We start from the raw sequence: 27953 nt of genomic DNA, 5'->3' as shown, positions 1-27953 counted from the left end.
AATCCTGTCATTTCCTTCCAGGAAACAGCCACCAGGAATTCACCTATTGTTGAAAAGTTGGGTTTATTATTCATTGCTGTGAAAGAGAATGCACACCATGGGAAATTATGGGGTGTATCATTAAGAGCATTAGAACCAAGGCACCTGGGTGGCTCAGTCGTTAAGCATCTGCCTTTAGCTCAGGTCATGATCCCAGGATCCTGGGATTGAGCCCCGCATCCAGCTCCTTGCTCTGCGGGAAGCCTGCTTCTCTCTCTCCCACTCCCCCTGCTTGTGTTCCCTCTCTCGCTGTGTTGTGTCTCTCTCTGTCAAGTAAATAAAATCTTAAAAAAAATTTTTTTTTAATTAAAAAAAAAGAATGTTAGAACACAATTATAGGATTTGGCTTGTTAGGTGATTGGGAGGAGGGTTTGGGATTGGGTGCTGTTAAAAGCGGGGTTAATTCTATGATCGAGTACCTTAATGAATCTCATCTACAGGGAGGACTGAAAGAGTGAGGCTAAAGCTGTGATGGTAAAGAAGCAGTAGTCTTTAGCTGGGAGTGGGGACGTCTGGTTGTTTGTGGCTTGGACAGGGCTCTTGTTTTGTGTTCAACATAACTAAGTGGACTAGTTTTGTCTTGACCCATCATAATCACTCTGATGTTGATGTTTTATGAAATTGTTTATGCTCAACAGGACAACACCAAGAACTAGCCCCTGGATGCCGGGGACTGCTCTTCTCCCTCACATACCAGTAAGCATATAATGCCCCGTTCCTGGCTGGAGGACCTAAGTAATTTTGACAGAGAAGCAGCTTCGAATTCCGGCCCAGGTGGGGAGTTTCAAATAAGTGAGTGACTACATACATCTATGTTTAAAAAAACCTTTTTTAAAAATATTTTATTTATCTGAGAGAGAGCGCACGTGCGAGCATGAGCATGGCAGGGTGGGGGTGCGGAGCAGAGAAGCAGACTCCCTGCTGAGCAGGAAGCAGATGTGGGGCTCAATCTCAGGATAATGGGATCATGACCGAGCCAAAGGCAGACGTTTAACCAACTGAGCCACCCAGGCGCCCCAAAAAACTTTTTTTATTGAAGTATAAACATACAATGTTATAATAGTTTCAGGTGTACAATATAATGATTCACCGTTCTATACATTTGTCAGTGCTCATCAAGGTAAGTGTACTCTCCCTTCTGCCTCTTTGCATCCAAGAGAGCAAGATGGGTCACCAGCAGTTCTACTGGAGCCATCTGAGGAAAGATGGCCAGGGTTCTTGCCACATCTGCTCAAACAAGCAAGGTCTGATCCAGAAATACGGCCTCAATATTTGTTGCCAGTGTTTCTGTCAATATGCGAAGGATATAGGCTCCATTAAGTTGGATTAAGTGAACTTCCTTGAATGGGTCATCCCAGATACCTACCTTAATGCCAATTCATTGTACATAAGATAAAGATATTTCAATTATGAGTGTTTTAATGTGAAAAAAAAGGATAAGTGTACTCTTAATCCCCTTTATTTTACCCATCCCCCCCTCACCTCCCCATTCCACATCTATCTTAACCATGTGGTATGCACTGGAAACCTTGGTCCTCTTTACAGTCCAGGCCAGATATTGACCCCTCACACACAGCTATGCTCTGCTTCCAGCCTATCAACAAAACAGCACTTCGTTTAAATTTTACCTGAACTCCATCCTTTCCCAAATCCTAAAACAACTCCCTTTCCTTTGCTTAGTAACAGGTCCCAGGACTCTATTGGTATGCTACCTCTATCCTTGCAATGAGTCAATAAAGGTGATTTTGTCGAATTATAGGATTGTCCCTGGTGCTCTGAGGCTCATTGGGCTACAATAGAACTATATATAGTAAGTTAGATATAAACGCTATGAAAAAAAGAAAGCAGGGGAAAAGGGTAAGTGTTGGGGAAAGGACAGCCTTGCAATTTAAACAGGATGGTCAGGGCGCCTGGGTGGCTTGATTGGTTGGGCAATTGCCTTCGGCTCAAGTCATGATCCCGGATCCTGGGATCGAGTCTCACATCGGGCTCCCCCTGCTCAGCGGGGAGCCTGCTTCTCCCTCTGCCTGCCACTCCCCCTGCTTGTGCTCTCTCTCTGGCAAATAAAATCTTAAAAACAAACACAAAAACAATTTAAACAGGATGGTCAGGGAAGGCCTCGAAGATTAGTGATATCTGAGCAAAGACCGGAAAAAAAGTGGGGGATTTTTTAAATCTTCTGAGTATCTGGGAAAACAGCATTCCAGGAGGGAGGAACAGTTGGTGCAGAAGTCCGGAGTAGGAGCATGCAAGGTGTGTTCCAATCATATTTTCATAGTGCGCTGACCTTGACAACCTCTTTAATTCTGAACCTACCTTTACCCACCATTACTCCCTTTTCCAGCTTTTGCCTTTTTTCCCAATAACTTTTCCATATACAATTCCGCGTTTATTACGTTTGTTTTCTGCTTTGCGAGAAAGGGCGGGCATCCTCACCCATCTCGCTCCCTATGTAGCTTGAGCTTAGAGACCTGGGGGACACAGCAGGAGCTCGACAGGCGCGTGTGGAAGGGCGGACTGTACGGCCCTGAGGCCCGGGGCTGGGGAGAGAGCAAGGCCACCGGAAGGCGGAAGACACCCGTCGCGCGGGGCATCGGGGGCCACCGTGGGGCGCGTCGGACCTTGAAGGACGCGCCGCAAGGCCAGCACTCTCACCACTCCCGCCGGATGCGCGCCCTCGCGCGTGCGCCGGCAGCGGCCCGGTCCAGGCGCCCGCCTGATTGGCTACGCGGCGCCCGGAAGCGGCGTTGCGCATGCGCGCTTCCCCCGTGCGGGCCCGAGTGGTGTGTGGCTCTTCGGTCTCCGTCGTTCCCGCTGCAGCCCTAACTCCCGGTCCGGGACGCTCGTGCCCGGAGCTCGGAATGTTCCCGGAACTCAATAACCTTCTCAACATCACCCCTGACAGGGCGGAGCAGGTTAGACGCCGCGCGGTGGGAAGGGGGGCGGGTTCCGGAGCGTGGCGGAAGACCGCATCCCCGGATGAAGCGCACGCGGAGCCGTGGGAAAGACGCGACGGCCGCGGGCACAAGGGCGCCTGGGAGTTGTAGTCCGGGGAGGGCCAACCCGGAAACGGCTGGGCGCGGGCGCTTACGAACCGTGAGCGTCTTCTCAAAGGCCGTGTGTACCCTCGAAAGTGCCCGGAAAGCTTGACCAACTGTGCATTGGCTTACGTTCACAGACGTTTACTGGGGGGCCCTGTGCATGCTCACTGCGTCCCGGCGCCCAGAGGAGGTTGCCTGAGAGTCGGGAGTTCGATTGTCCACCTTTCCCAGGAGACGAGCTTCTTAACCGCCCCGAGTCTCTCTCTCTGGCCCTGCGGCATTGTGCAGGTCACAATGAACGCTGCTCCCCCTCCTCCTCCTCATGGTCTTGAATGGCGCTCTTCCAGGTTGCTCTCAGCCAGCGTTGGCTTGTATCAAGTCGGCCTTGGGCACAACAGCTCCGCCACTTTTTCTCCACCCTCCTTCCCGCACTCCGAGGCATCCCGAAATTTTTCACATTTTAGCCCGGCGTTACTTCTCCCAGGAACTTAACCTGGTTTATTTTATAACCTCTGTGTTCCTAAGGAAATGGTAAGCTCCTCCAGGCAGCCAAGACACCAAATGTATCAGGCCTTTTTATGAACCCACGGTGTCAGGCAAATTACAGTTTTCAGTAGACCCTGTGGGTGTCAGTTGCCCAAGCCTGCAGGTGGCACTGGCGACCTTGCTAGTTATCTGGGCACCTCCAGAGCGCTCAAGCCAGGGCCAGACTGGAGGACTGGAGCATCAAAGTGGGCACCGGGAAATGACAGCACTGGAGGTAACTCTCAAGGTCTGATAGTGCGATCTTTCATATTTTATAAGTGAAAAAAAGTCACAACATGGAAGTGCCGTATCTGATACCATTTGATCCCGACCTCCCCTTTCACCGACAGGGAACTAGAGGTGGCTGGAGCAGGACAGCCAGCCCCTGTGGAGACCATCTTTAGAGGTCTTTCCAGGACTTTCCATGATCAGAGCTCTGCCTGAAGCAGTGTCCAGGGTCACTGGGATGGGATAACTTTGTTACTGGAGGCCTCTGTCAACTACTACTACTCCCCTCTCCCCCACCCTATTGGACAGAATTGGTATCAGAATTAGAAATAGGAAGGAAGTTGGATCAGATTCGTTTTTTGAAGGTGCATGCCAATCTTGGCAGGCTGTGATTTTTGTTGGATTCTGACGGTAGAAGCTTCTTTCATTCAGGATCTCGTTCTTCCCAGAACTGGTCCCTGAGGTACCAAGGTGAATGAGGAAGAGGAGGCACTTTATTCTCTGTTTGCCTTGGGAAAGTGGAAGCTGAGATATGCTTGCCCATAATAAGTGACTTAATAGCAATCACTTTAAGTGTTGTTTTTTCCCATAATTTTGACTTATTTTCTTCTTTTTGGTAATCTGTGTGTGTGTGTGTGTGTAGATATCGACCTCCTTCCAGGGAGTCTAACTCAACTTTTTGTGTTCCTCTTAACTTGTAGGGGAAACTGACTCTACTCTGTGATGCCAAGACAGACGGCAGCTTCCTTGTGCACCACTTTCTCTCCTTCTACCTCAAAGGTATAGGACTCATTGATGCTGTAGAAAAAGAAACCTAAGGGAAAACGCAATGGGAATAGTATTAACCAACCAGGGCTTTGGTGTTTGGGTAGCCAGGTGGCCGTTTATTAGGTAACAGGTTACTGACCATCTTGTTCCCTGCCCATCCATCCCAAAGGGTGGTAAGTGCTCTCTGTATCTGTGTCCTATCTTCCCTTCTCCACCAAGTGTGCGCACAGTCTCACTGAGTCTCTTATGTGGCCTGCTGATTTTGTTGCTCCTCAGTCCTTGTGCATCTTGAGGTCTTTGGGCCCTGGACCCATTGACACGTTGCCCAGCCAGTAGATGCTTCCTAAAGAACATCGGGAGGAAAACTGCAGGGTCACTGCAATTTATAGACGGAAGTAGATTAGAAGAAGAAAACAGCCAAATGAAAAAAAAAAAAGACTCATTTATCAACTGATTCTCCTTGAGCTCCTGCTGAGCCAGGCCAGGATAGAGGGTAGACTTTTGGCACTCTTAGTTGTAATAGTTCACAGCTTTGAAAGTTGTTTTCTTTTCCAGATGATGTTATTGTCAGCACTGAAAGAGCAAGAGAATCTACAGATAAATTATTAGAAACTAATTATGTTTAGTAAGGTAGCTAGAGCTTCTTTGTGTTCCCCTTATAACTTCTTGGATATAAGAACAGTTGAAAAGAAATCAATTATATTTCTGTATATACCAACAACAAACAGAAAAATATTATTTTTTATTTATTTAATTTTTTAAAAAGATTTTATTTATTTATTTGTCAGGGAGAGAGAGAGAAGAGCACAAGCACAAGCAGGGGGAGCGGCAGGGAGAGGGAGAAGCAGGCTTCCCACAGAGCAGGGAGCCCGATGCAGGACTCAATCCCAGGACCCTGGGATCATGAACTAAGCTGAAGGCAGACGCCTAACCGACTAAGCCACCCAGGCGTTCCAAAATATTATTTTTTAAAAACCACAACAATTGAACAAAATAAGGTACCTAGTAATACACATAACAGAAGTACGTCTCAGGTTCAATGAAATAAGATATAATTATTATATATGAGAAAATGTGTGTCTTAGAATGGAATTGGGTATGTCAGGTTGCAGGGCCCCTTGAGTCTGTCTAGACCTGGCCCAGTGCTTTTGTTTCCAGAAGTATGAACTGTATGAAACTGATTGTAAGTAAAGATGTCACTAAAAATCTGTTTGTTTTGTTTTCTAGCCAATTGTAAAGTCTGCTTTGTGGCACTCATCCAGTCCTTCAGTCACTACAATATCGTGGGACAGAAGTTGGTAAATATCATAGACCTCCGAGGTGCAGTCCATGAGTATGTGGGTCACGCAGGTGTGAGTGGGGCCGAGGCTGGTCTCCCCTGTGTGGGTTGTAGAGAACTTAGCAAGAGAGTGACTGGGGAAATCACGGGGTGCTGAACCCCTTATCTGAAGGGCTAAGGCAGCATCTCTACCTGTTTTATTAATTTAGAGTTTATAGAACCACATCTGTTGTTAATTAATCAAATGCAGCTCTACTGACTCTGGACCAGTTAAGATTTTCTCCTTCTCAGTGTGGGCTTTAATCTTAGTCCTGCTCGGTTGATCACAGCTTGGTCTGCCACCAAATTGAGTGCCTCCTACTGTCTCCCTAAGCTTAGGGCTTAGAACCCAAATGTGGGGAGAGGTGCTTTTGTCACCTGCTCCTTATCTGATCTTGGCCTGCCCTTCGTCTTATCAGATGTGGGCAGGCAAGAATAAGATGGCCAAGAGGCTGGTGAACCTTCTGGCCTAGCCTAGGCCGTCGCCCATGACCTGTGACCAGAGGGGCTTACTGTTTTGTTTTTTTGGTCTTTTAAAATTTTGTTTTGTTTTTAATAGGCCAGCCTCAGAGGGGGAAAGAAGCAGGCTACCCATTAGCAGTGATCATTGAAATGCCAGTCTTCCTACTGGGCCATGTCACTGCCCGATGTCACTCTGATGGGGAGAAACAAATGAGAGGATGAGAGGAGGGTAGACTTTCCCATCCTCTGCTGAGAAGGAAGAATTTCCTGGGTTAGAGGTCAGAGCATGAGCTCAGGGAGAGCAGTCATGTTAAGAACACATTACATTCCAGGTCTGTGAAGCATGTCTCTCTGACCCTAAGCATCTGTGTTTCTGCATGAGAAACTGGTGTATGCTCATGTCCAGATGGGCTACTTTTTCTGTTACCTTTGAATCGTCATTGACACAGCAGGAATGGCCCGCACAGGACTGGGCACATGAAGGACTAGAGTGTGAGCCTCCATACTCTTGGTGTATTACTGAACTGCCATTAGTAGAATGGTAATGAGCAAGGGCAGAGGGGATGAACAGGAGTCTTTCTGTCTGCCGGGGTGACCGTGGAGCTAATGGCGCTGCGCAGTGGGGGACACTGGGGTGAGAATGAACAACTGAGACCTGGTCAAGGGGGGCATGAGCGGTGTAAAGAGCTCCGTGTGACCTGGGTCTGCACAGACAGAGCAGTGGGTTGCATATTTAGATTGTATCCATCTTTGGGTGTTTGTCGAAATGCAGATTCTTGGGCCCTGCCCACAAAGCGTCTGGTTCTGGAGGTCTGGAGTGGCGCTCAAGGATCTGCCTTTTAATCAGGTGACTCTAGAGCTGCGTAATCGGGTAGATCATGAAGAGCCATGTTAAGAAGTTCTGGTCTAGGGGCACCTGGCTGGCTCAATCCAAAGAGCATGCGACTCTTGATCTCGGGGTTGTGAGTTTGAGTCCCACGTTGGGTGTAGAGATTATTTTAAAAAATAAGTTAATTAGGGGCACCTGGGTGGCTCAGTCGTTAAGCGTCTGCCTTCGGCTCAGGTCATGATCCCAGGGTCCTGGGATCGAGCCCCGCATCGGGCTCCCTGCTCAGCGGGGAGCCTGCTTCTCCCTCTGCCTCTCTCCCTGCTCATGCTTTCTCTCTCTCTCTGTATTTCTGTGTCTCAAATGAATAAATAAAGTCTTTAAAAAAAAATAAATAAAAAATAAGTTAAAAAAAAAGTCTGGTCTAGAGCAGGGGTTGGCCCGTTTGTTTATGAGTCGTGGGTGGTTGCTGTCATTCTACAGAGCTGAGTAGTGACAGCACAGACTATGGCCTGCAAAGCCTGTCTTGCCCTACGCAGAGAAACTTAGCCCACCCCCGAACTAGTGCGTTGAGAGTTCATGTTGCCGCAGCTCTCGTGGGAGTGCCGCCTCTGAGGAAGAGGGCAGAGAAGGAGAACCTGGATCTCCCTGTGTGGCCGGCAGCCTGGCCGTTCCGATCTCGGAGCTATGTTCCTGAAAGCCTCAGAGCAGCTCTGAGGTCTTGTACCACTGAGGCGTTCCCGAAAGGGTTTGTGAAACTCGAAGCCAACATCTGGCCCTTTCTTCTGCAGCCAGCGTGTTTCAGACCTTGGTCATTCTCCCACCATTTTATTGTCATTATTACCATTTCTAAATGTGCTTAACTTTGTAAATACATACTTTTAGAAAAGTTGATGATACACTTCCTGATACTATTGCAAATTAAAACCATTGAGCCGTCATGAAAACGAATATGTGAGCAAAACATCAGTTTTTTACCAAGTGACAATTAAACGTAAAGGCACACCTGAGCACAGTGGGGATTGTGGGTTGGGAACGCACAGTGGAAAGAAGGCATGGGCCCCATCCGAAGGTGGACAGGTGCACATTTGCAGGGCTTAGAATGTGTCCTGTGCCCTTTTGTGAGCTGGAGTCTGGCCTATGGGGTGGGTTCCCCTGCAAGGCACTGTGATTCACTGTCTTCTATGTTGTTTAGGGTGTCAACCTGACTGCGGCCCGGGAATGCGGGCAACTTGTGTTCCTCGAGGGTCTTAAGTCTTCGGTGGATGTCTTCTTCCGGGCTCAGGCGGAGCCACACCCCCTGCAGTTCCTCAGGTCAGTCAGCCCGCAGCCCCGCCCAGAAGTACCCATGGGGTGGGGAGGCCCAGACCAGGCTTGCCCTGTGATTCCTTCTCCCTGGTGTGTGGCACGTGGGGGGACAGAGCTGGCTTCAGGAGGCAGACGCTTCGCTGGTGTTGTGGCTTCATCAAAAAGCCCTTGGCTCTTAATCATGAGCCAGAGGGCGTATGGATGACCCAAAGGCTACAGAAAGCATTATTTGCTGGGAGTATGGCAGAACGGTGTTTTTTCCAACCCTGGCTCAGAGCCCTTGCACACACCTTTGTTCTGTTTTTGGCTCGATACAGGGCTCAGCAAAGTATGGCCCGTGGGCCAGCTACCTGTTTTTGTAAATAAAGTTTTATTAGAATAGCTGCATTCATTTGTTTGCATATTGTTCCTGGCTGTTTTGCACTCCCAACGGCAGAGTTGAGTAGTTGAGACAGAGATCATAGAACGCACAAGCCTAAAATATTACTGTTGCTCTTTAAGAAAAAGTCCATCAACTCCTGGGTTTGCTATTCTGAGATTGGTTTTCCTGTTTCTTGTCCTTTATGAGTGCCAGCCACAAACATAACTGTGCAGACTCCCAACCTGGGTGCTCTTCTTCCTCCACCATGAAGGAGTCCCTACGGGAGCTCTCCCTGCCGCCCCCTCTCTCAGACTCAGCCTGATGCGGTGGATGGAAAGCAGTATGGTCAGAAGGCCCCGTGCCCTGACCCTATGCATGTGATCTCGCACACAACCTTTACCATCTCTGAACCCAGCTGTCTTCGTCTGAATGATGGGCCTGGATACACCTCACCCCCGGGTTGGGGGAGGTTGTCCTTGCTGTTAGCGGGGCTTGGACCTGGAGCATGGGCACATGCCGAGACCCTTTGCTCGGGTGCTTTTTGAGCCTCTGTTGCTGGGAAGTGACTGCCAAGGGTAGTCATTGGGGAGGCGGAGGTAGCTGGGCCAACTTGTTCAGAAACAGGTGGAATCTGTTAGGTACACAAACAGCCCTTAGACCTTCGTCCCTCACCGCTAGGTTACCTGAATTGCTGTTTAGCTTTTTGTCCCCATGATGACCTCCCGGGAAGGCTTCTCCTGCCTGCCCAATCCAGATTAATCTTCGATGCCTTAAGCTCTTAGGAGGAGGGGCTGCATGGTGTCTCTTGAGGGTCCGAGAGCCTGTTTATTTTTGTGTCCCCCAGTTTCTAGCACAGTGCTTTGTACCTCTTAGGCCTCAAGGAGTGTTTGAAGTACAACTTGCTCATGTATGAATGCATGCCTTTTCTTTCCAACCAGATCAGGAGCCCCTTAGGCCAAGGCCTGTGATCCAGTTCTTTGCCCCCCACCCTCACCCCCAGCCCTTTCCTGTGGTGCTGCTCAGTCCCGGATAAACATTTGTAGAGAGAATGAACTCTCTGGTGACCCTTGCTTGATGTTCCAGGGAGGCCGATGCTGGGAACCTGCAGCCCCTGTATGAGTTTGTCCGAGAGGCTCTGAAGCCCGTGGATGACGGACAGGCCGCGTGGAGGTGCCCAGTGCTGCTAGTGGACGACCTCAGTGTGCTGCTGAGCCTGGGCCTGGGGGCGGTGGCTGTGTTGGACTTCATCCACTACTGCAGAGTGGCCGTGTGCTGGGAACGAAAGGTACTGATCAGCCTGCTCTCTGTGCTCCCGCCTGTGACCTCCATGGGCCCACATGGGTCCACACCTCCCTTGCTTGCGGTGATCTTTCTTGTGTATTTGCCTGGGGGTCTGGCTTTACTCTGGTAGCCCCAGAAATCTTTTGGTCTGCCATCCTCCACTCCCCACTTGCCGCTGCTAAAAAATAAAGGCCTCAAAATGAAAAGGTTGATCGGTACTGTCTTGACTGTGGCCTGTTCTGTGTGGTTCTGCAGAAGTCCCAGCTCTGGCATACATTGCCTCGTGTCCTGGGACAGGTCATTGTCTCTCTGTGTGGCCTTTGAAGATCAGTTGAGATATAAACGGCTGTAAAAAAATTGTGTGATGCGATGCAAATATAGGACCTGATCTTTATTGTCAAATGATGAGGCAAAAATGGGGATTTTGCCAAAACAGAGTTAAACAATGGGAGTAGACCCATCTATACAGTAGGAATGGCTCTGGTGCCTGCCTCACGGGAACGCAACGGCAGGAGTTTAGTGACACGAAGCTTGCAGCACGCCCACACAACGTCTGGCCCACGGCGGCCGCTCTTCAGCATGTGATGGCGCCCCTGGTAGGAGCCTGCGGCCCTCAACACCGTGTGGTCAGGCCGCGTTGCTGGGCAGCAGTTGGCATGAGCTATTGGAGTCAGCCGGGGCTGCGTGTCCCCAGCAGGGCATGTTGAGCACCTCCTGTGCGCAAGGGCCTGCCTGGCAGCTGGGTTCAGGGGAACTCCGGGGGCCGCGGTCACAGGGCCAGGAGCTGGGCGACGTGGAGAGAGCGGGAGGAGGAGGGAACGGAAGGGGCGCGGAGGGCGCGATCAGCAACAGCTTAGCTTGCTCTGTGGCCCACTGCCATCCTCGTTTTGTAAAAATACCTCTTTTAGTTGAAAAAGTAAAACTTCGGAATAGTTTAAGAAAGCAAAAATAAATAGCACAAAGAGTACTTTAATAAAAAGTAATGGTCTCTTTCCCGATGTGGATATTGTTCCAGAGAGTCTGTGCAGTTGTGAACGTGGTGTATGTGTGTGTGTCTCTCTGCGTTTTTCTTTTCTTTTCTTTTTTTTAATTTCTTTCTCTCTGTTTTTCTTTATTTCTTTCTTTTAAGATTTTATTTATTTATTTGACAGAGAGAGACACAGCGAGAGAGGGAACACAAACAGGGGGAGTGGGGGAGGGAGAAGCAGGCTTCCCACTGAGCAGGGAGCCCGATGCGGGGCTTGATCCCAGGACCCCGGGATCATGACCTGAGCTGAAAGCAGCCGCTTAACCGACTGAGCTATTCTTATTTTAAACGTTGGAGGCAGGAACTTACTAACTTGCTAGGGCAGCCGTAAGGACAGATGGAGCGGCTTTTTTTGCAGAAATTTCTTTTCTTTTCTTTTTTTTTTTTTTTTAAGATTTTATTTATTTATCTGACAGAGAGAGAGACAGCGAGAGAGGGAGCACAAGCAGGGGGAGTGGGAGAGGGAGAAGCAGGCTTCCCGCTGAGCACGGAGCCCGATGTGGGGCTCGATCCCAGGACCCTGGGATCATGACCTGAGCCGAAGGCAGACGCTTAACCGACTGAGCCACCCAGGCGCCCCTCTCTGCATTTTTCTTCACGTTGCTGGTCACCTGCCATGCCATTTCATAGCACACCTGTATCTTGGTGTCCATTGCCCAAGAACAGAACGCTCGGGTCTGCTTCATTCTTTTGAACAACTCGACACTATACCTCTGAAAGGACTTACTATTCAGGGTATCCCCTTCAATGGGTCGACCTCCCCCTCGGTTCTGGTTGGCTAACTCTTGCTTGCCCTTCTAACTCTGCTCATGTGTGTCCACCTCCTGACCGTCTCTGCTGGGCCAGACATGATGCCTCTTCCCTGTGCTCCCTCAGCCCCCCATGCTCACCTTTCTCCTGGCCTGTGTCCTGTGTTGTCTCCAGGGCCCACACTGCTCCCCTCTGGTCCCCGCTGCAGTCCGGCGCTTGCTGAGCACTCAGGAGCCTGGCAGAAAGGTGGCACTTTTTGCTAACACGGAGGGCCACAGGCTGAGCTGAGCTTGGTTTAAGAGGGACTGAGCTGGCAGGATAGGTTGGATGTGCTGGCGAGGCTGGAATTAGGGTCCTGAAGCACAGGCAAGGATCCTTCCCAGTAGTAGCAGCATGAAGGCTGATCAGGGCGAAGACATGCAGGGAATTGGAGGCACCGAAAGCCCAGTGCTCCCTCATGGCCCTGCCTGGAGGAGCAGGTTCTCATCTTGACTCTCTGTTGCAGGGAAACATTGTGACCCTGGTACACGACAGTGGAGACGGCGAGGACGAGGAGAATGACATCCTCTTGAATGGCCTTAGTCACCAGAGCCACCTGATCCTGCGGGCCGAGGGCCTGGCTACGGGCTTCTGCAGGGACGTGCATGGACAGGTGTGCAGGGGCTCATGGGGCCACCAGCTGCTGCCTCTGCACCTGAGCCGAGACCATACGTGGGATAGTGTCAGGCTCTAGGGGCTGTCTGGTTGGGGGCGTTCCTTCGGGTGCAAGGGAAACCTCAGGAGTTGTGTGAATGCAAGACAGTCTGTTCCAGATGGGGCTAGCCTCACACACCAGTGCACGTTTTCCATGGTGGTTCCATTTGTGATCGAAGCAGAACTTCCTAAAAAGGAGACCGCCATCTGGAGCAGAATGCAGGGCCCCTGCTGTCCGACAGCAGAATGCCTCTGCAGGACCACAGAAGGCTTTGTTTACTCAGATCAATGCTGCTCCTTTTAAAATACAAACCTGGGGGGACCATACCCGTGGCTGGGGTTGCTGCTGCCCCCGCTGCTGCCTCTGACCAGAATGTTGGAGAACTCAGGCAGAAGCCGAGAGTCCTGCCTTGTGAGGGAGGTCAGGTTCTACCTCCTCCCAAGGGGCTGCCATGGTTCTCTGCCTTCTGGAACTTTTCTTTCGGAATCTCCTCCCACACCCCCACCACGGCTTCCAGGTTAACTTGACATTGACCACTCTTGGCCCATTAGGCATGGGTGGGAGTTTTGGCCCAGAGTCAGAAAAGAAAACAAATGGGTGAGCCCCGAGATGCCGTGTGGTAGTACCTGTGTGCACAGCGGGAGGAGAGGGTTCGGAGAGGGTTCTCTGCGGCCAGTCCCGTGGAGCATCCTAGCCTGCCTAGCATTGAGACATCATCAGAATAAACCTCTAGCCTTCCCGAGCCTGTACTGGTTGGAAGGTACTGAGTCGATTCTCAAAATCAGTGCAGCCCACAAAAGCACGCATAGAAAAAAGACCAAATTACTTCAGTGGTTTTTCCCTGGATGGCTGTTTTTCTTTTTCTTTCTCTTACAGATTTTCTGTAACGGCCAGGTGTCACTCCTGTATCGGAGAGGGGGAATCTTTAGTTTTAGTTAGCTGGTAATAAGCTTCGTTTTCGAAGTGGGTCACATGCTGCATGGCACATGACCGGGACCTCGGTAGCAGGTGGTGGAGCAGGCAGGTGCTTGGGGGCTGCTTCTCTTTCATTCTCCTTTTCCCTGTAGCTGAGGATCCTCTGGCGGACACCATCACAGCCCACAGCCCAGCGGGACGGGAGCCTCACTTACCAGTACAAGATACAGGACAAAAGTGTGTCCTTTTTTGCCAAAGGGATGTCTCCTGCTGTTCTGTGACCTGATTGAGGAGCACACAGAGCGACCTTGGACCGTTTTCAGATGTGAAAGATAAAGCGACGGGTCGGAATGGATCTGTACACCTTTGAAGTGGCATTTCAGCCTGGACCAACAGCCTCACTGCAGGGCGGGGCCGTGGAAAGGGGCTGTGACGGCACGTCCTAGTTCCCTGGGCTGTTTGGATAACAGAGGAAATAGCAACCTGGCCTCTGCGGAGAGAGACGCCACATGTTGAAACCGGGTGAAAGTGGTGCCGGGAGCCTTTCATTAAATACGCTTTAGCCTCAACTGCCCATTTGGCTCTTGTGCCTTTCAGAGCCAGAGTGGGTATGAACGTGCCAGCTAGGAGACAGCCCCGGGTGGCAGGCCCCGGAGGGACACTGTGGGTAATCAAGGCTGGCATGAGGAGAGTCCCTGTATTGTGGCTTCCTAGTGATGGACTGTCTCATTTAATTTTCACCTGCGTCCTGCAGAGGTATTTGCCCTTCAGTCTGGTAAGAAAACCGGCTTAAAGAGGTTTGGCCAGCGCGCTCAAGGCTGGAGAGCCGGCCGTAGGTAGTGGAGCCCGACTCTGAAGTTCACACTTGCTGACCGAGCCTCCCAGAACCCAGGGGCAGGCTTCCCACTTGGTTCACAGCTTCACTTCCTCCTGGTTCTGGGGTCCCTGGCACATGAGGCTTCCTGGCTTGGTGAGAGGGGTCAGGAGTGTTCTTGCTGCCAGATGGGATGGAGCCTTGGCAAGTTCCTCCTTCACCTGTGAAGACCGAAGAGGTGAGCTCTTGCCCCAGCATCCTGTAGATCCCACACTCAGCCCGTCAGTCAGGATCGCCTCAGAGTAGACACCAGGGGCATTCCCTTAAACTGGGTACATTTTTGCTATATGCAAATTATACTGCAATGAATTCGAAATGAAACAATTACACTGATCAGCAGGGACTAAGGAAATTTCATATCTATTGTTTAATTTTAACTTTTCACGTTTTTTAGTTTTCGTAAAAGGGAACAACTCATCACTCCTCTTCTCAAGTCTTACTATTATGTTGGTTATCCCACTGATAACCAGTAACGGTAGCTGCTTTTCTTCCCAAAAATATCGCAGACCTGATAGAATATTTGAAAATTATGTGTACAAGTAACTTGAGAAAGTGGTTATTGAAGAACTAATGATTCTTCCATGAATACTCTTCAGTATTTATACCAGCTTCATCTGAGCTACAATTCTGAATGGGCACGGCACCCCAGAACATTTTTTACATGATATGGATGTTGCTATTCTGTTTCTTCACTTAATTTATAAATGAATTTACTAAATCTTTTTAATAAGATTTTATTTATTTATTTGAGTGGGAGAGAGAGAGAGCACAAGCAGAGGGGAGGGGCAGAGGGAGAGAGAGAAGCAGACTCCCCTCTGAGCAGGGAGCCCGATGCGGGACTCGATCCCAGGACCCTGGGATCATGACCTGAATTGAGGGCAGACGCTTAACCAACGGAGCCACCGAGGCATCCCTGAGTTCACTAAATTTTTTTTTTTATATATATTTTTTTAAGATTTTATTTATTTGCGAGAGAGAGAATGAGAGACAGAGAGCATGAGAGGGAGGAGGGTCAGAGGGAGAAGCAGACTCCCTGCTAAGCAGGGAGCCTGACGTGGGACTCAATCCCGGGACTCCGGGATCATGACCTGAGCCGAAGGCAGTCGCTTAACCAACTGAGCCACCCAGGTGCCCCGAGTTCACTAAATTTTAATGTTTAATGGTTACTGAGCATTTTATGGTGTCATTATTCTAATTTGCTCAGCTATTCTCTGAGCGTGTAGGTTCTGGGGTTTGTAATTATAAATTATGTTACGAATATTATTTTATTATTATTTTTAATCTCATTAAATTTTATTTGGGGGGCATCTGGGTGCACAGTCGGGTGCTTTATCTCTCTCTCAAATAAATACAATCTTAAAAAATATTATGAAGATTTTATTTTTAAGCAATCTCTATGCCCAACATGGGGCTCGAACTCAAAACCCTGAGATCAAGAGCCGCATGCTCCACTGACTGAGCCAGCCAGGTGCCCTATGAATTTTATATACCATACTTATTTGGAGGTGGGGGCAAATACTTGTTTCCTTAGAACTTTCATTCAGTCACTCAGCAAATATTGAATACCTTCTATATGGCAGGCTGCTGTTAGGCAGTGAGGGTATGACCATGACAAAGCAGGTCCCTGCCTGCAACAAATTGAGAAGTAATCTATGTAGAGTTAGACTGTGTTAAGTGCTATAAGTAAAACAGGGAAGGGGCACCTGGCTGGCTCAGTCTGTAGAGCATGTGACCCGATCTGAGGGTTGTGATTTCGAGCCCCACATTGGGTGTAGAGATTACTAAAGAAAAATAAACTTTAAAAAGTAAAAATAAGGGGCGCCTGGGTGGCTCAGTCGTTACGTGTCTGCCTTCAGCTCAGGTCATGATCCCAAGGTCCTGGGATCGAGCCCCGCATCGGGCTCCCTGCTCTGCAGGAGGCCTGCTTCTCCCTCTCCCCCTTCCCCTGCTTGTGTTCCCTTTCTCGCTGTGTCTCTGTCAAATGAATAAAAAAAAAAATCTTAAAAAAAATAAAGCAGGGGAAGGGGCCTGTGAAAGTGAGGGATGATGAAATTTTAGTCTTCTCCCTGAAGTGGAATTTCTGAATTAAAGCATGGATTGGGGCACCTGGCTGGCTCAGTTGGTAGAACATGTGACTCTTGGCTTCGGGTCCTGAGTTCAAGCCTCATGGTGGGTGTGGATCCAACTTAATTAAAAAAACAAAACAAAACATGGACTGGCCCCTCACATGGTATCAGATTGTTCTTCAGAATGATGGAGCCAGTTAACAGTGATCTATAAGTTTTCCTCCACCAACGTTGGATTTAACTTATCTTTTACTAATTTAATAGTTGTGCAGAGTTGTGGGAAAACGGACATTAATGACTAAGATATGATTTTTTTTTTTAAAGATTTTATTTATTTATTTGAGAGAGAGAGAATGAGAGAGAGCACATGAGAGGGGGGAGGGTCAGAGGGAGAAGCAGACTCCCTGCTGAGCAGGGAGCCCGATGCGGGACTCGATCCCGGGACTCCAGGATCATGACCTGAGCCGAAGGCAGTCGCTTAACCAACTGAGCCACCCAGGCACCCTAAGATATGATTTTCTCTCTATTTTCCCATGTGTGGAGAATGTATTCCTCACCCTTAATCACTTATCAGTTAGAATCTGGGGTCAACCTTGTTTTATCCATTCTTTGTAATATTTTGGAAAGGATTTTATCATTTGTTCATGTATATGTTTTTCTACTTGAAAAAACATTTTATCTTCAGAAAGATTTGTTTTCTATTCTGATATGCATTAGTTCAAGAAATATTTGTGGACCACCTGTTTTATATAAGGGGCCATTAAGAGAGAGTCTTTCTTTCTTTTTTTTTTTTTTATAGATTTTATTTATTTGAGAGAGAGAATGAGAGAGAGAGAGAGCATGGGGGGGGAGGGTCAGAGGGAGAAGCAGACTCCCTGTCGAGCAGGGAGCCCGATGCGGGACTCGATCCCGGGACTCCAGGATCATGACCTGAGCCGAAGGCAGTTGCTTAACCAACTGAGCCACCCAGGCGCCCAAGATAGAGACAGTCTTAAAGGCACCTGCTGTGCTCTGATGGGGGCTAAGCAACAGGCACTTAAGTAATGTGACACAGTGGAGAAGATGATGAGGGCCATAAAACAACACAAGTAATGGACGGTGACAGGCTGATGGTCACAGGAAAGAGTGATTATTTCCTCATCACTTTTTTGCTTTTGTTATGTTGAGGGAGCAGAGGATTGGGGAAGAAATTATGGAGGCCATACTGTTTGTTTTTTTTTTAAAGATTTTATTTATTTGACAGAGGGAGAGAGAGAGAGAGTACCCAAGCAGGGTTAACGGCAGGCAGAGGAGAAGCCGGCTCCCCGCTGAGCAAGGAGCCCAATGTGGGGCTCGATCCCAGGACCCTGGGATCATGACCTGAGCCGAAGGCAGATGCTCAACCGACTGAGCCACCCAGGTGCCCCTCAAATTAACTTATTTAGAATTTGCTACAGTATTGTAATTTGTCTTCGTGCTAGTAACTAAATAGCCCAACAGTATTTACTGAAAAGTAGTGATCCTTTCTTGTTATGTAGTTTGGGTTTATTTATATGTAAAGTTCTTAAAATTGAGCTTTTCTGAAATTTGTTCTTAGTAGGTATTGAAAGGTTAGTATATGTCTGCTCTCAAGAGCTCTTATTAAAAGGATATCTGCCTGCTTATTTATCCAGATGAATTTCACCAGCACATTATCAAGCTCTGTAAAGTATCCTTCAAGGATTTTTTGCTCTCGTTTTTAAAATTGTAGTTGTGTAATTTTATTTAAAAAACTAGTAAAGAAATTAATACCCTGTTATTAAATGTTATTTTATTGGAAAAGAAATCTGGTTTTGTGGAATTTTTTTTTTTTTTTTAAGTAGGTTCCACACCCAGTGTGGAGCCCAACACAGGGCTTGAACCCATGACCCCGAGATCATGACCTGAGCTGAGATTAAGAGCTGGACGCCTACCAACTGAGCCACCCAAGCGCCCCCGATTTTGTGGATTTTTCTATGGTGTCTTTGACATAGGGATGTAGTTGACTTTTTGAAACGTATAACTTATTCTACAGTTTTTCTAAGCTATTCTAATAATTTTCTAATTGAGATTCCTGAATTTTTAGATATTTTTTCTTGTTTTCCTTTTTCAGATACTAACATCTACAAATAATGCCAACCTTGCTTATTTTCCTTTAAATAGGGAAAATTTTTTTATAGAAATATAGTTAACTTACATTATTAGTTTCAGGTGTAAAACATAGTGATTTGACAGTTACATACATTATGAAATACCAGCATACAAGTAACGGTAATTCTCATCTGTCATCATACAAAGTTATTACACTATTATTGACTAAATTTCTCATGCTGTATTTTGCACCCTGTGACTTGCTTATTTTATAACTGAAAGTTGTACTTCCTGATCCCCTTCACCTATTTTGCCCATCCCCCCCCTTCCCCTCTGGCAACCACCGGTTCTCTGGATTTATGAATCTGTTTCTGTTTTTTATTTAGTTTCCACACATAAGTGAAATCATATGGTATTTGTCTTTCTCTGACGTATTTCACTTAGCATAGTACCCTCTAGGTCCATCCGTGTTGTCACCAATGGCAGTAGTTCATTTTTTTTTTAAGATTTTATTTATTTATTCGACAGAGAGTGAGAGAGCACAAGCAGGGGGAGCAGGAGAAGGAGAGGGAGAAGCAGGCTTCCCACTGAGCAGGGAGCCTGATGTGGGGCTCAATCCCAGGATCCTGAGATCATGACCTGAGCCGAAGGCAGATGCTTAACCATCTGAGCCACCCAGGCGCCCCAGTTCATTCTTTTTTATAGCTGAGTAATATTCCAGTGTGTGTGTGTGTGTGTGTGTGTGTGTTTGTGTTTGTGTGTGAGAGAGAGAGAGAGAGAGAAAGACATCTTTATCCATTCATCTCTCGATGGACACTTGAATTGCTTCCATGTCTTGGCAATAAACATAGGGGTGCATTATCTTTTTAAATTAGAGTTTTTGGTTTCTTTGGGTAAATACCCACAAGTAGAATTACTGGGTCATATAGTGTTATAGTGTTTCTATTTTTAATTTTTTGAGGAACCTCCATATTGTTTTCCATGGTGGCTGCACCAATTTACCTTCCCATCAAGGGTGCCTGAGAGTTCCTTTTTTCTCCATATCTTCCCCAATACTTGTTATTTCTTGTGTTTTTGATTCTAGCCATTCTGACAGGTGTGAAGTGATACCTCATTGTGGTTTTGATTTGCATTTCCTTGATGATGAGTGATGTTGAGCATCTTTTCATGAGTCTGTTGGCCATCTGGGTGTCTTTGAAAAATGTCTATTCAAGGTCCTCTGCCCATTTTTTAATTGGACTTTTTTTGTGGTGTTGAGTTGTAGGAGTTTTTTTTATGTATTTTATTTTATTTATTTATTTATTTTTATTTATTTATTTGAGAGAGAGAGAATGAGAGAGAGCACATGAGAGTGGGGAGGGTCAGAGGGAGAAGCAGACTCCCTGCTGAGCGGGGAGCCCGATGCGGGACTCGATCCAGGGACTCCAGGATCATGACCTGAGCCGAAGGCAGTCGCTTAACCAACTGAGCCACCCAGGTGCCCTTTTTTATGTATTTTAGATATTAACTCCTAATCACATACATTATTTGCAAAAATTTCTTCTATTCAGTCAGTTGTTTTTTCATTTTGTTAATGGTTTTCTTTGCTATGCAAAAGTTTTTTTAGTTTGACATAGCTCCAGTAGTTTATTTACCCTGAATAACTTTAGTCAGCATTTTGAAATTTGTGAAGAGGGATGTGAAGGTATTTGTTGTCTTAATTTCTGTTTTTAAGGGAATAGGAAGCATTTTTTTTTTTTTAAGATTTTATTTATTTATTTGACAGAGAGACAGCGAGAACAGGAACACAAGCAGGGGGAGTGGGAGAGGGAAAGGCAGGCTTCCCACAGAGCAGGGAGCCCGATGCGGGGCTTGATCCCAGGACCCCGGGATCATGACCTGAGCCGAAGGCAGACACTTAACGACTGAGCCACCCAGGTGCCCTGGGAATAGGAAGCATTTTTATAGTAATTCTTAGTTTTTAAAATACATAAATTATCAAGTCAGTGAAATAACCTTGGAAAGGGAAAGGAAAAAGAAATGCTCCTCCTCAATCTCCTGCACCCCGCCCCTCTTTAGAGTTTAACCAGTAATCATTAGTGAACTCTGTACTTTCTCAGCCTCACTGAGGTAATGGCACTATTTATCCTGTGGATGTGTTGAGCATCTCTCTGTTGTGTGAGCCCTAAGTTCCTTTTACAGCTTTTTCTTGCTGGTATTTGTTGTAGTTTCTATAACCTGCTGTTTATGTTAGGCTTGCTGAGATTTTTATTTTTTATTTTTATTTTATTTTTTATTTTATTTGACACAGAGAGACACAGCGAGAAAGGGAACACAAATAGGGGGAGTGGGAGAGGGAGAAGCAGGCTTCCCGCCGAGTAGGGAGCCTAATGCGGGGCTCGATACCAGGACCCTGGGATCATGACCTGAGCCAAAGGCAGACGCTTAATGACTGATCCACCCAGGCGCCCCTTGCTAAGATTTTTAAATTAATATTATTGAGATACTGTGCAATCTGTATTTGTAAGCAAACATGAACTATAATTTTTTGCTTATCCGTTAGCTTGGCTGTGTTTGAGCATTAGAACAATATATGCTTCAGGGTACCTAGGTGGCTCAGTCAGTTGAGCATCTGACTCTTGGTTTTGACTCAGGTCATGATCTTTAGGGTCCTGGGTTTGAGCCCCACGTTAGGCTCCGCACTCGGCAGGCAGTCTGCTTGAGGATTCTCTCTCTCTTCCCCTTCCATACTCTCTCTCTCTTAAATAAATAAATAAATCTTTTTTTTTTTAAAGAGCAATATATGCCTCATAAACCATGTTGAGGAATTTGCTACCTTTTGTATGCACTGAAATTCTTAGTGTATTTTTTCCCGAATTAGGACTTGCATTGGTCAAGGTCAAGTAATTTTTTGGAGGTAGTTTAAAAATACTTCTTTGTTATTGGTCTTTATATATGATAACTTTTCTTTGTTGTGCCAGTTTTAGTACTTTATTTTTGAAATAGTTATCATTCTGTTTTTTTACAAAATTATTTGTAAATCGTATATACCATAAGAGACTTGTGTCCAGAATATATAAAAAACTTAGACCTCGTTAAGAAGACAACCCAGTTAAATAATAGGCAAAAGAGGGGCACCTGGGTGGCTCAGTCATTAAGCGTCTGCCTTCGGCTCAGGTCATAATCCCTGAGTCCTGGGATCAAGCCCCGCGTCGGGCGCCCTGCTCCTCAAGAGGCCTGCTTCTCCCTCTCCCACTCCCCCTGCTTGTGTTCCCTCTCTCGCTGTGTCTCTCTCTCTGTCTGTCAAATAAATAAATAAAATCTTTAAAAAAAAAATAATAGGCAAAGATTTGAACAAACATCGCACCCAAGCAGACATGGGGATGACCAACAGGCACATAAAAATATGTTCAATATCATTACCCACTAGGGAAATACAAATAAAAACCACCATGAGATGCCACTGTGTAATCACTAAAATGGCTGTAGTGAAAAGACTGACAATTTCAAGGGTTAGCAAGGAGATGGAGAAATTGGGGCCCTCAGGTATTGCTGGTGGGAATGTAAAATGGTGCAGCCACCTTGGAAAACAGTTTGGCAGTTGGTTGGTTGTTTTTAAGATTTTATTTATTTATTTATTTGAGAGAAAGAGAGATAACAAGAGAGAGCATGAGCAGGGAGGAAAGGAAGAAGCAGGCTCCCTGCTGAGCAAGGAGCCCGACCCCAGGACCCCAGCATCATGACGCTTAACGACTGAGCCACCCAGGCGCTCCTGTTTGGAAGTTTCTTAACATAGATTTACCATATGACTCAGCCATTCAATTCCCATGTATATACCCAAGAAAAATGAAAGCATAAACACTTGCATGTGGATGTTCACAGCAGTGTTATTCATAATGGCCCAGAAGTGGAAACAAAATATCCATCAACTGATGAATGGATAGACAGACAATAAGCGGTACAGCTCTACAGTGGAATGCTATTTGGCAAGTAAAAGGAATGAAGTGCTGCAACATGCTACAACATGGATAAACCTCAAAAACACCATGCGAGACACAAAAGATCTGATAGCACACTATTCCATGGGACTGGGTGTGAGAATGGGAAACCTACCTCCAGTAGGTTTCTTTTTGGCCGGATGAAAATGTTCTAAGGTTAGAATGTGGTGATGGTTGCACTTCGCATATACTGGAAATCATTGAACGCTTAAAACAGGTAAAGTTTATTTTAAAAAACCAAGGCTAGGACCCTGACTCCACCACTTACAACTCTTCTGTAGTAACAAGCAGCCTCCAAATCCCAGTGGCTTAAATGTACAGACATATTCTTCATTTAAGTTACATGTTTGGAACTGTGGGGCATTGCTTCCATTCCACTCCATGACCTCTCATTCTGGGACCCAGCTGGAAGGAGCAGTCCCAATGTGGCACTGCTGTCCCCCTGGCTAAGGGAGAGAATGAGAGGCTCATCCTCCCAGCCAGTGGCTCAGAGCTTCTGCCAGGCCCATGCAGGTCATGTTCACTCACACTCTGTTGGCCAAAGCCAGACAGGTGGCCAAAGTTGCCAATGGAGAGGGCAGTGCACTCACCCTCCAGGGAGACACCACAGTTGCTCGACAGAGGGCAGGGCTGTGTGTATGATCCGACCACTCACCGAGAAGGGAACAAGGAAATAATCAACTGTAATGACTTTACTCGAGTACTCTCCCCAGGTGCCCTCTCCAAAGTCCCATCTGAAACCAGAAGCCAATCCTGAATACAGGGCAAAATCTTAAAGGCCACTTTAGACCAAGGCCAGTTGTCCCCACTATTGTTTAATTTCCCTCTGACAATAGTGTGGTGGGCAGGGAGGGAGTCAAAACACCGGTGGCCTTGGAGAGGTGGTCCTGAGTCCAGTGGAAATGAATGGGTGTGAAGGAGGGGGTATGTCTCTTTGAAGAAGGCTTAGAAGGGGGCAGGGGGCTGGACCGGCAGAAGGGCCGCTTCTGAGTCCCACCTCGAGTTGTGGCTATGTCTACACCTTATGCCATCCCAGAGCTGCGGCCTCTGAGGGCAGGAGCAGGGTCTGCCTGGGGTGGGTGCGGCTGAGCTGAGTGTGCCCAGGGCAGCGGGGTTGGGGCGGGGCTGATCCCTGACTCTCGAGATCCGGTCCCTTGAGGGCAAGGGGATTGCGATCGAGGTCCCTGAGTGCGGACCCCGGGCAGCCTCAGCGCGTAGCATCCCGGGTTGGCCAGCGCTGGGCGGGCCGGGACCCGTGTCCCCACAGCGGGTGAAGCCCCCCTCCGTTCCCCTTGTATGAGACTCAGTAAGGAGACCTCCCTCGGGGTTTTCGGGATGCTCAGGTAAGTGCTCAGCTCAGCACCCGGCACAGAGTAAACGCTCAGTGGATGCAGCTATGCGATTCCAACAAAGACACAGTCCGTGTAAAATGGTTAAATGCCCGTCGGAGAACGGAAAAACCCAAAACCCCAAATCTGCAACCCAGATATATCCACCCACTACACAGCAGCAGCACCCAGACCCTTCCTTCTCCGTGGATGGCTTTCAATAAAAATGAGATCGTACTCTACAGTTCATTTTGAACCATCTTTCAGGAACAGGTTTCAACATCAGTAAGTATTCATAAAACTTGTCCTTTAGAAAGGCTATAGGAAGGGTGCCTGGGTGGCTCAGTTGGTTGGGCGACTGCCTTCGGCTCAGGTCATGATCCGGGAGTCCCGGGATCGAGTCCCACATCGGGCTCCCCGCTCAGTGGGGAGTCTGCTTCTCCCTCTGACCCTCCCCCCTCTTGTGCTCTCTCTCTCTCAAATAAATAAATCTTTAAAACAAAAAAGGCTGTAGGGAAATGGACAGAATTTATTCGATCCATCTGTATTTGTTGTGCATCTGTATTGTTGTTTTTAATTTTTTGCTGTTTTAAACGGGGACCTAGGCATCTTGCGCACGTTCTTGGTAATTCTCCTGGTGCGGTCCACGGGGCCCTGCCCCATCTTCAAGCCCCGCCCCCCAGGGCCGCCACCTCTCCCTCCCTCCGGGTGGCGTGGCGGGCGTCCGCCAGGGGGCGAGCGGGAGCCACGGGCGGGGCTCGACTACGCATGTGCGCGCCGCTAGAGCACGTGCTGGGGGCGGTGAGGGCGGGAGGGGAAAGGTAGGAGGTGAGAGGTGAAGGGGCGGAGAGCTGCGCGGGCGCCGGGCGGCCGGGAGAGAGAGGGCGGGCACCACGCACCGGACCGCGGGCCGGGAGCGCGCACGCCGCGCCCCGCCCTCGCCGCTGCCGCCGCCGCCTCCACCCCCGCCGCCTCGGCCGCCGCCGCCGCCTGGGAGCTGCTGCCGCCACAGGTACCGCTGCGCGTGTCCCCACGGCGCCTGTTCGCGGGCCCCGGCTCGGGCCTCCGGCCGCGCGGCCCCGGGAGGTCGGGGGTGGGGGCCGCCGGGGACACGGGCGCGCGGGCGTGGGCGCTGTCCAGCAGCCGTGCGGGCCGGGAGACCGCAGCCCAGAGAGGGGGCCGGGCCGCCGCGTCCCCACCCCCACCCCGGCCGCGCCCCCGCCGGCGCCCTGGTGTCCCCACGCAGCTTCTGGCCTCGGGTGACCACTGCCGGGAGACGGGGTCGCGCCGCGGCGGCCCCTGGTCCGGCGTCCCCGGGAAGCCGCCGCTTCTAGAACCTGCTTTGGAGCTGTCTGGGTTTTCCAGAGTGCGGGGGAGAGCATGCTGTCCACTCCTGCCGCTTTGGGGCTGTCTGGTTGAGGCAACACGTAGCTGCTTTGCTGGGTTTTGCTTGGCTTCTAGTTTTGCCCAAGCCCAAACTTTGCTCACTCACGTTTACTGTGTTGCCTTGTGTTTATTACCTCGGTATATCATAGGGGATTATAATGTCACGGTGGCACGAGTTGCAGGGAGTCTGTACGGTTTGAAGCGCAAAGTTGCACGGGTGGAAAGGCTGTTGGCCGGAGGGGGCGGAGGGTCCCTGCGGGGGCTCCAGGAGTTCCCCTTCGTTGCTACTTGCTCTCCCACCTTGTGTGGTGACAAAGCTGCGTGATTAAACTCTTTCTGGGGATTTTGCAGTAATTCTTGTGAAGAAGACCTAGGAAAGTTTTCCTTAATGATGTTAGTTTTGTGTGTGTTTCTTTTATCTGACCAGATCTCTTTTGGAGTTTGGTTATAGGGTGTCTTATTGGTGTGCTGCTGTCTCAGGATATCCTACTAATGATTGAAGCTAGGGTCAAGAATGTCTGGTTAGTGTTCCTGAGTGATGCTTAATCGATGAACTTTTTCTTTTTTATTCCTTTTTTGTGGTGCCATTTAAAAAATTTTTTGGAGTGTAGTTGTTACACTCCAATGTTACATTATTTTCAGATGTACAACAGTGATTCAACTGCTCTGTACATTATGCTCACGACAAGAGTAGTTACCATCTGACCTGTATTTTTTGTTCCATGTTGGAGCCCAACCGGGGGCTTGAACTCATGACCCTGAGATCAAAACCTGAGCTGATACAAGAGTCAGCTGCTCAACTGACTGAGCCACCTGGGCCCATGTGACCTGTATCTTTTTAAGTATGTTAATATAGTTTAGGTTTTAGGTGTTTTACACATTTGCAGCATTCCCAGTAGGCACGTGATGTAAAAAACAAAATATATATATAAATGTATCTTCATAGTCATTCTTTTGGTCATAGATTGAAAGAATTACTTCTCGGGCGCCTGGGTGGCTCAGTTGGTTAAGCGACTGCCTTCGGCTCAGGTCATGATCCTGGAGTCCCGGGATCGAGTCCCGCATCGGGCTCCCTGCTCAGCAGGGAGTCTGCTTCTCCCTCTGACCCTCCTCCCTCTCATGCTCTCTGTCTCTCATTCTCTCTCTCGCAAATAAATAAAAAATTAAAAAAAAAAAAAAGAATTACTTCTCATTTATTATGAACTAATCTGGTATTTGAGAGCTCTCTCCCTTCTTTTGCTGTTGCGCAAAAACAGCACCTCTCCTGAGGTCTCCACGTGCTTTATAATCATTGGTGTGGCCCCCCGCCATCCCCATCATCTAGACTAGTTTACTGTTATGAGGTGGATATAAAGTCTACTCCTAGTTTATGACTAAAAGATGGGGGCAGAAAGATGATGAATTGCCTGAGGTCATATATGAGCAAGTAAACTGTCCAGTTGGGAAGCAAACCATGCCTGTGGGGTTCAGTACTCATGCATTTATTAATGTTTGGTGGCAGACTTTAGGGGAGGCTTACTCTCTTAGTTATCTAGCCATGCACATGAATGTGTCCTGAGGACCCTGGAATTACACTTAGGTTTATGTGCTGTTTGTTTACTCTCACCATTGGTAGCCCTTTGCTGTGGCCACGGTTAGTTATATTGGCTCTCACGGGTATTTTGTATACGGTTTACGTTATCACTTCCATTTGAACAGATGAAAAGACTGCCCCTTAGAGCGAAGCTGGGTTTCCAGGGTCACCCAGCTTGTAAGGAGTGGATTAGGCCTTCAAACCAGATCTGCCAGACACTACCGCCTGAGGTACTTCCACTGTAACTCGCTTCCTGAGTTGGCTGATGAAACAAAGTCCACGTGACTTTTTTTTTTTGCCACCTGAAGTAGTGGGTAAAATATTTATTGAACACCTGTGCTGTCTAGGTGTACTGTGCTAGGTGCTCTAATAATAGCTTATCTCACTTAATCATCATAGTAACCAGGTGAGATATTATTGTCACCCCTCCCCGCCTTTAATGATGAGTTTTACAGATGTTACCTGACTGGTCCTGGGTCACCTCCTGAGTTAGAGGCAGAGCCCAGGTGCAAACCCAGGTTTGCTTGACAATAGAGTCCATGCTTTTATGCTCGTCTCGCACCTCCTGGCCTCACAGTCTTCTCCTGTTGCCCATTGGCAGGTGAGAGGTAGCAGAAGAAGGTGACGGGGTGAAGGGAAGAAGCCAGCATCACAGATCCAAGTCAGAGATGTGGAACTCAGGAAGGAGACAGCAGTGGGCAGGGGCGCTGCCTGAGCATGCTTGTGGGGGTGCTGGGCCATTCCTAAGCTTTACAGTGGAGTCCAAAGACGGGGGGTGTGCATGCATCAAGAGTGCATGGAGGTCTCAGGGAAAAAAAAAATCAAAACTGATCTTTGTTTTTATTTTAGCTTTATTTAATTTTTATTAGATTATTTTGTAATGTATACTATATATTACAGTAGTACATACATATATATGAATATGCATATATTGGGACATATACTCAAATTCTTGTTGGGGATGCAAATCAAAAAACATTTGGAAACCACGGATTTATTTGATATTTAGCATTTGTATCAAATATGTAAGGTGTGCTAACCATTTGTTCCTGCATTGGAAGGTTAGTGAAGTTCATTGTAATTCCACATAATCAGGGAGAAGAGTATTTCATATTTTT

The 27953-nt window shown here is 48.0% G+C and overlaps 2 protein-coding genes and 1 pseudogene across 3 annotated transcripts in view; all 3 read left to right on the top strand.

The window, feature by feature from the left end:
• Positions 1 to 1204: 1204 nt before the first annotated feature.
• On the top strand, positions 1205 to 2092 carry LOC115940843 (small ribosomal subunit protein uS14 pseudogene; annotated as a pseudogene).
• A 688-nt stretch (positions 2093 to 2780) lies between these two features.
• Positions 2781 to 14112, top strand: ELP6 (elongator acetyltransferase complex subunit 6). Of its 2 annotated transcripts, XM_081816786.1 has the most exons (7): positions 2781 to 2954; positions 4535 to 4613; positions 5829 to 5899; positions 8403 to 8521; positions 9960 to 10161; positions 12440 to 12586; positions 13696 to 14112. In XM_081816786.1, exons 1-7 carry the CDS (start codon positions 2793 to 2795, stop codon positions 13822 to 13824), a joined length of 909 nt encoding a protein of 302 aa, XP_081672912.1. In that variant the 5' UTR covers positions 2781 to 2792; the 3' UTR covers positions 13825 to 14112. The 2 variants fall into 2 exon arrangements, with proteins under 2 accessions (XP_081672912.1, XP_081672915.1); XM_081816789.1 differs by lacking the exon at positions 5829 to 5899 and having other exon boundaries at positions 2813 to 2954.
• Positions 14113 to 24793: 10681 nt separating this feature from the next.
• Positions 24794 to 27953, top strand: part of SCAP (SREBF chaperone) — a 64392-nt gene continuing 61232 nt past the window's right edge. Inside the window, exon 1 of the mRNA XM_081801038.1 lies at positions 24794 to 24888. The gene's annotated coding sequence lies outside the window, so the exon portion shown is untranslated. The remainder of the gene's footprint in view (positions 24889 to 27953) is intronic.

This window comes from Leptonychotes weddellii, chromosome 1 (genome assembly GCF_054177405.1).
Source record: "Leptonychotes weddellii isolate Sample4059 chromosome 1, ASM5417740v2, whole genome shotgun sequence".
NCBI lineage: Eukaryota > Metazoa > Chordata > Mammalia > Carnivora > Phocidae > Leptonychotes > Leptonychotes weddellii.
The sequence above is the reverse complement of the archived record's forward strand: the minus strand, read 5'-3'. Positions and strand labels throughout refer to the sequence as shown.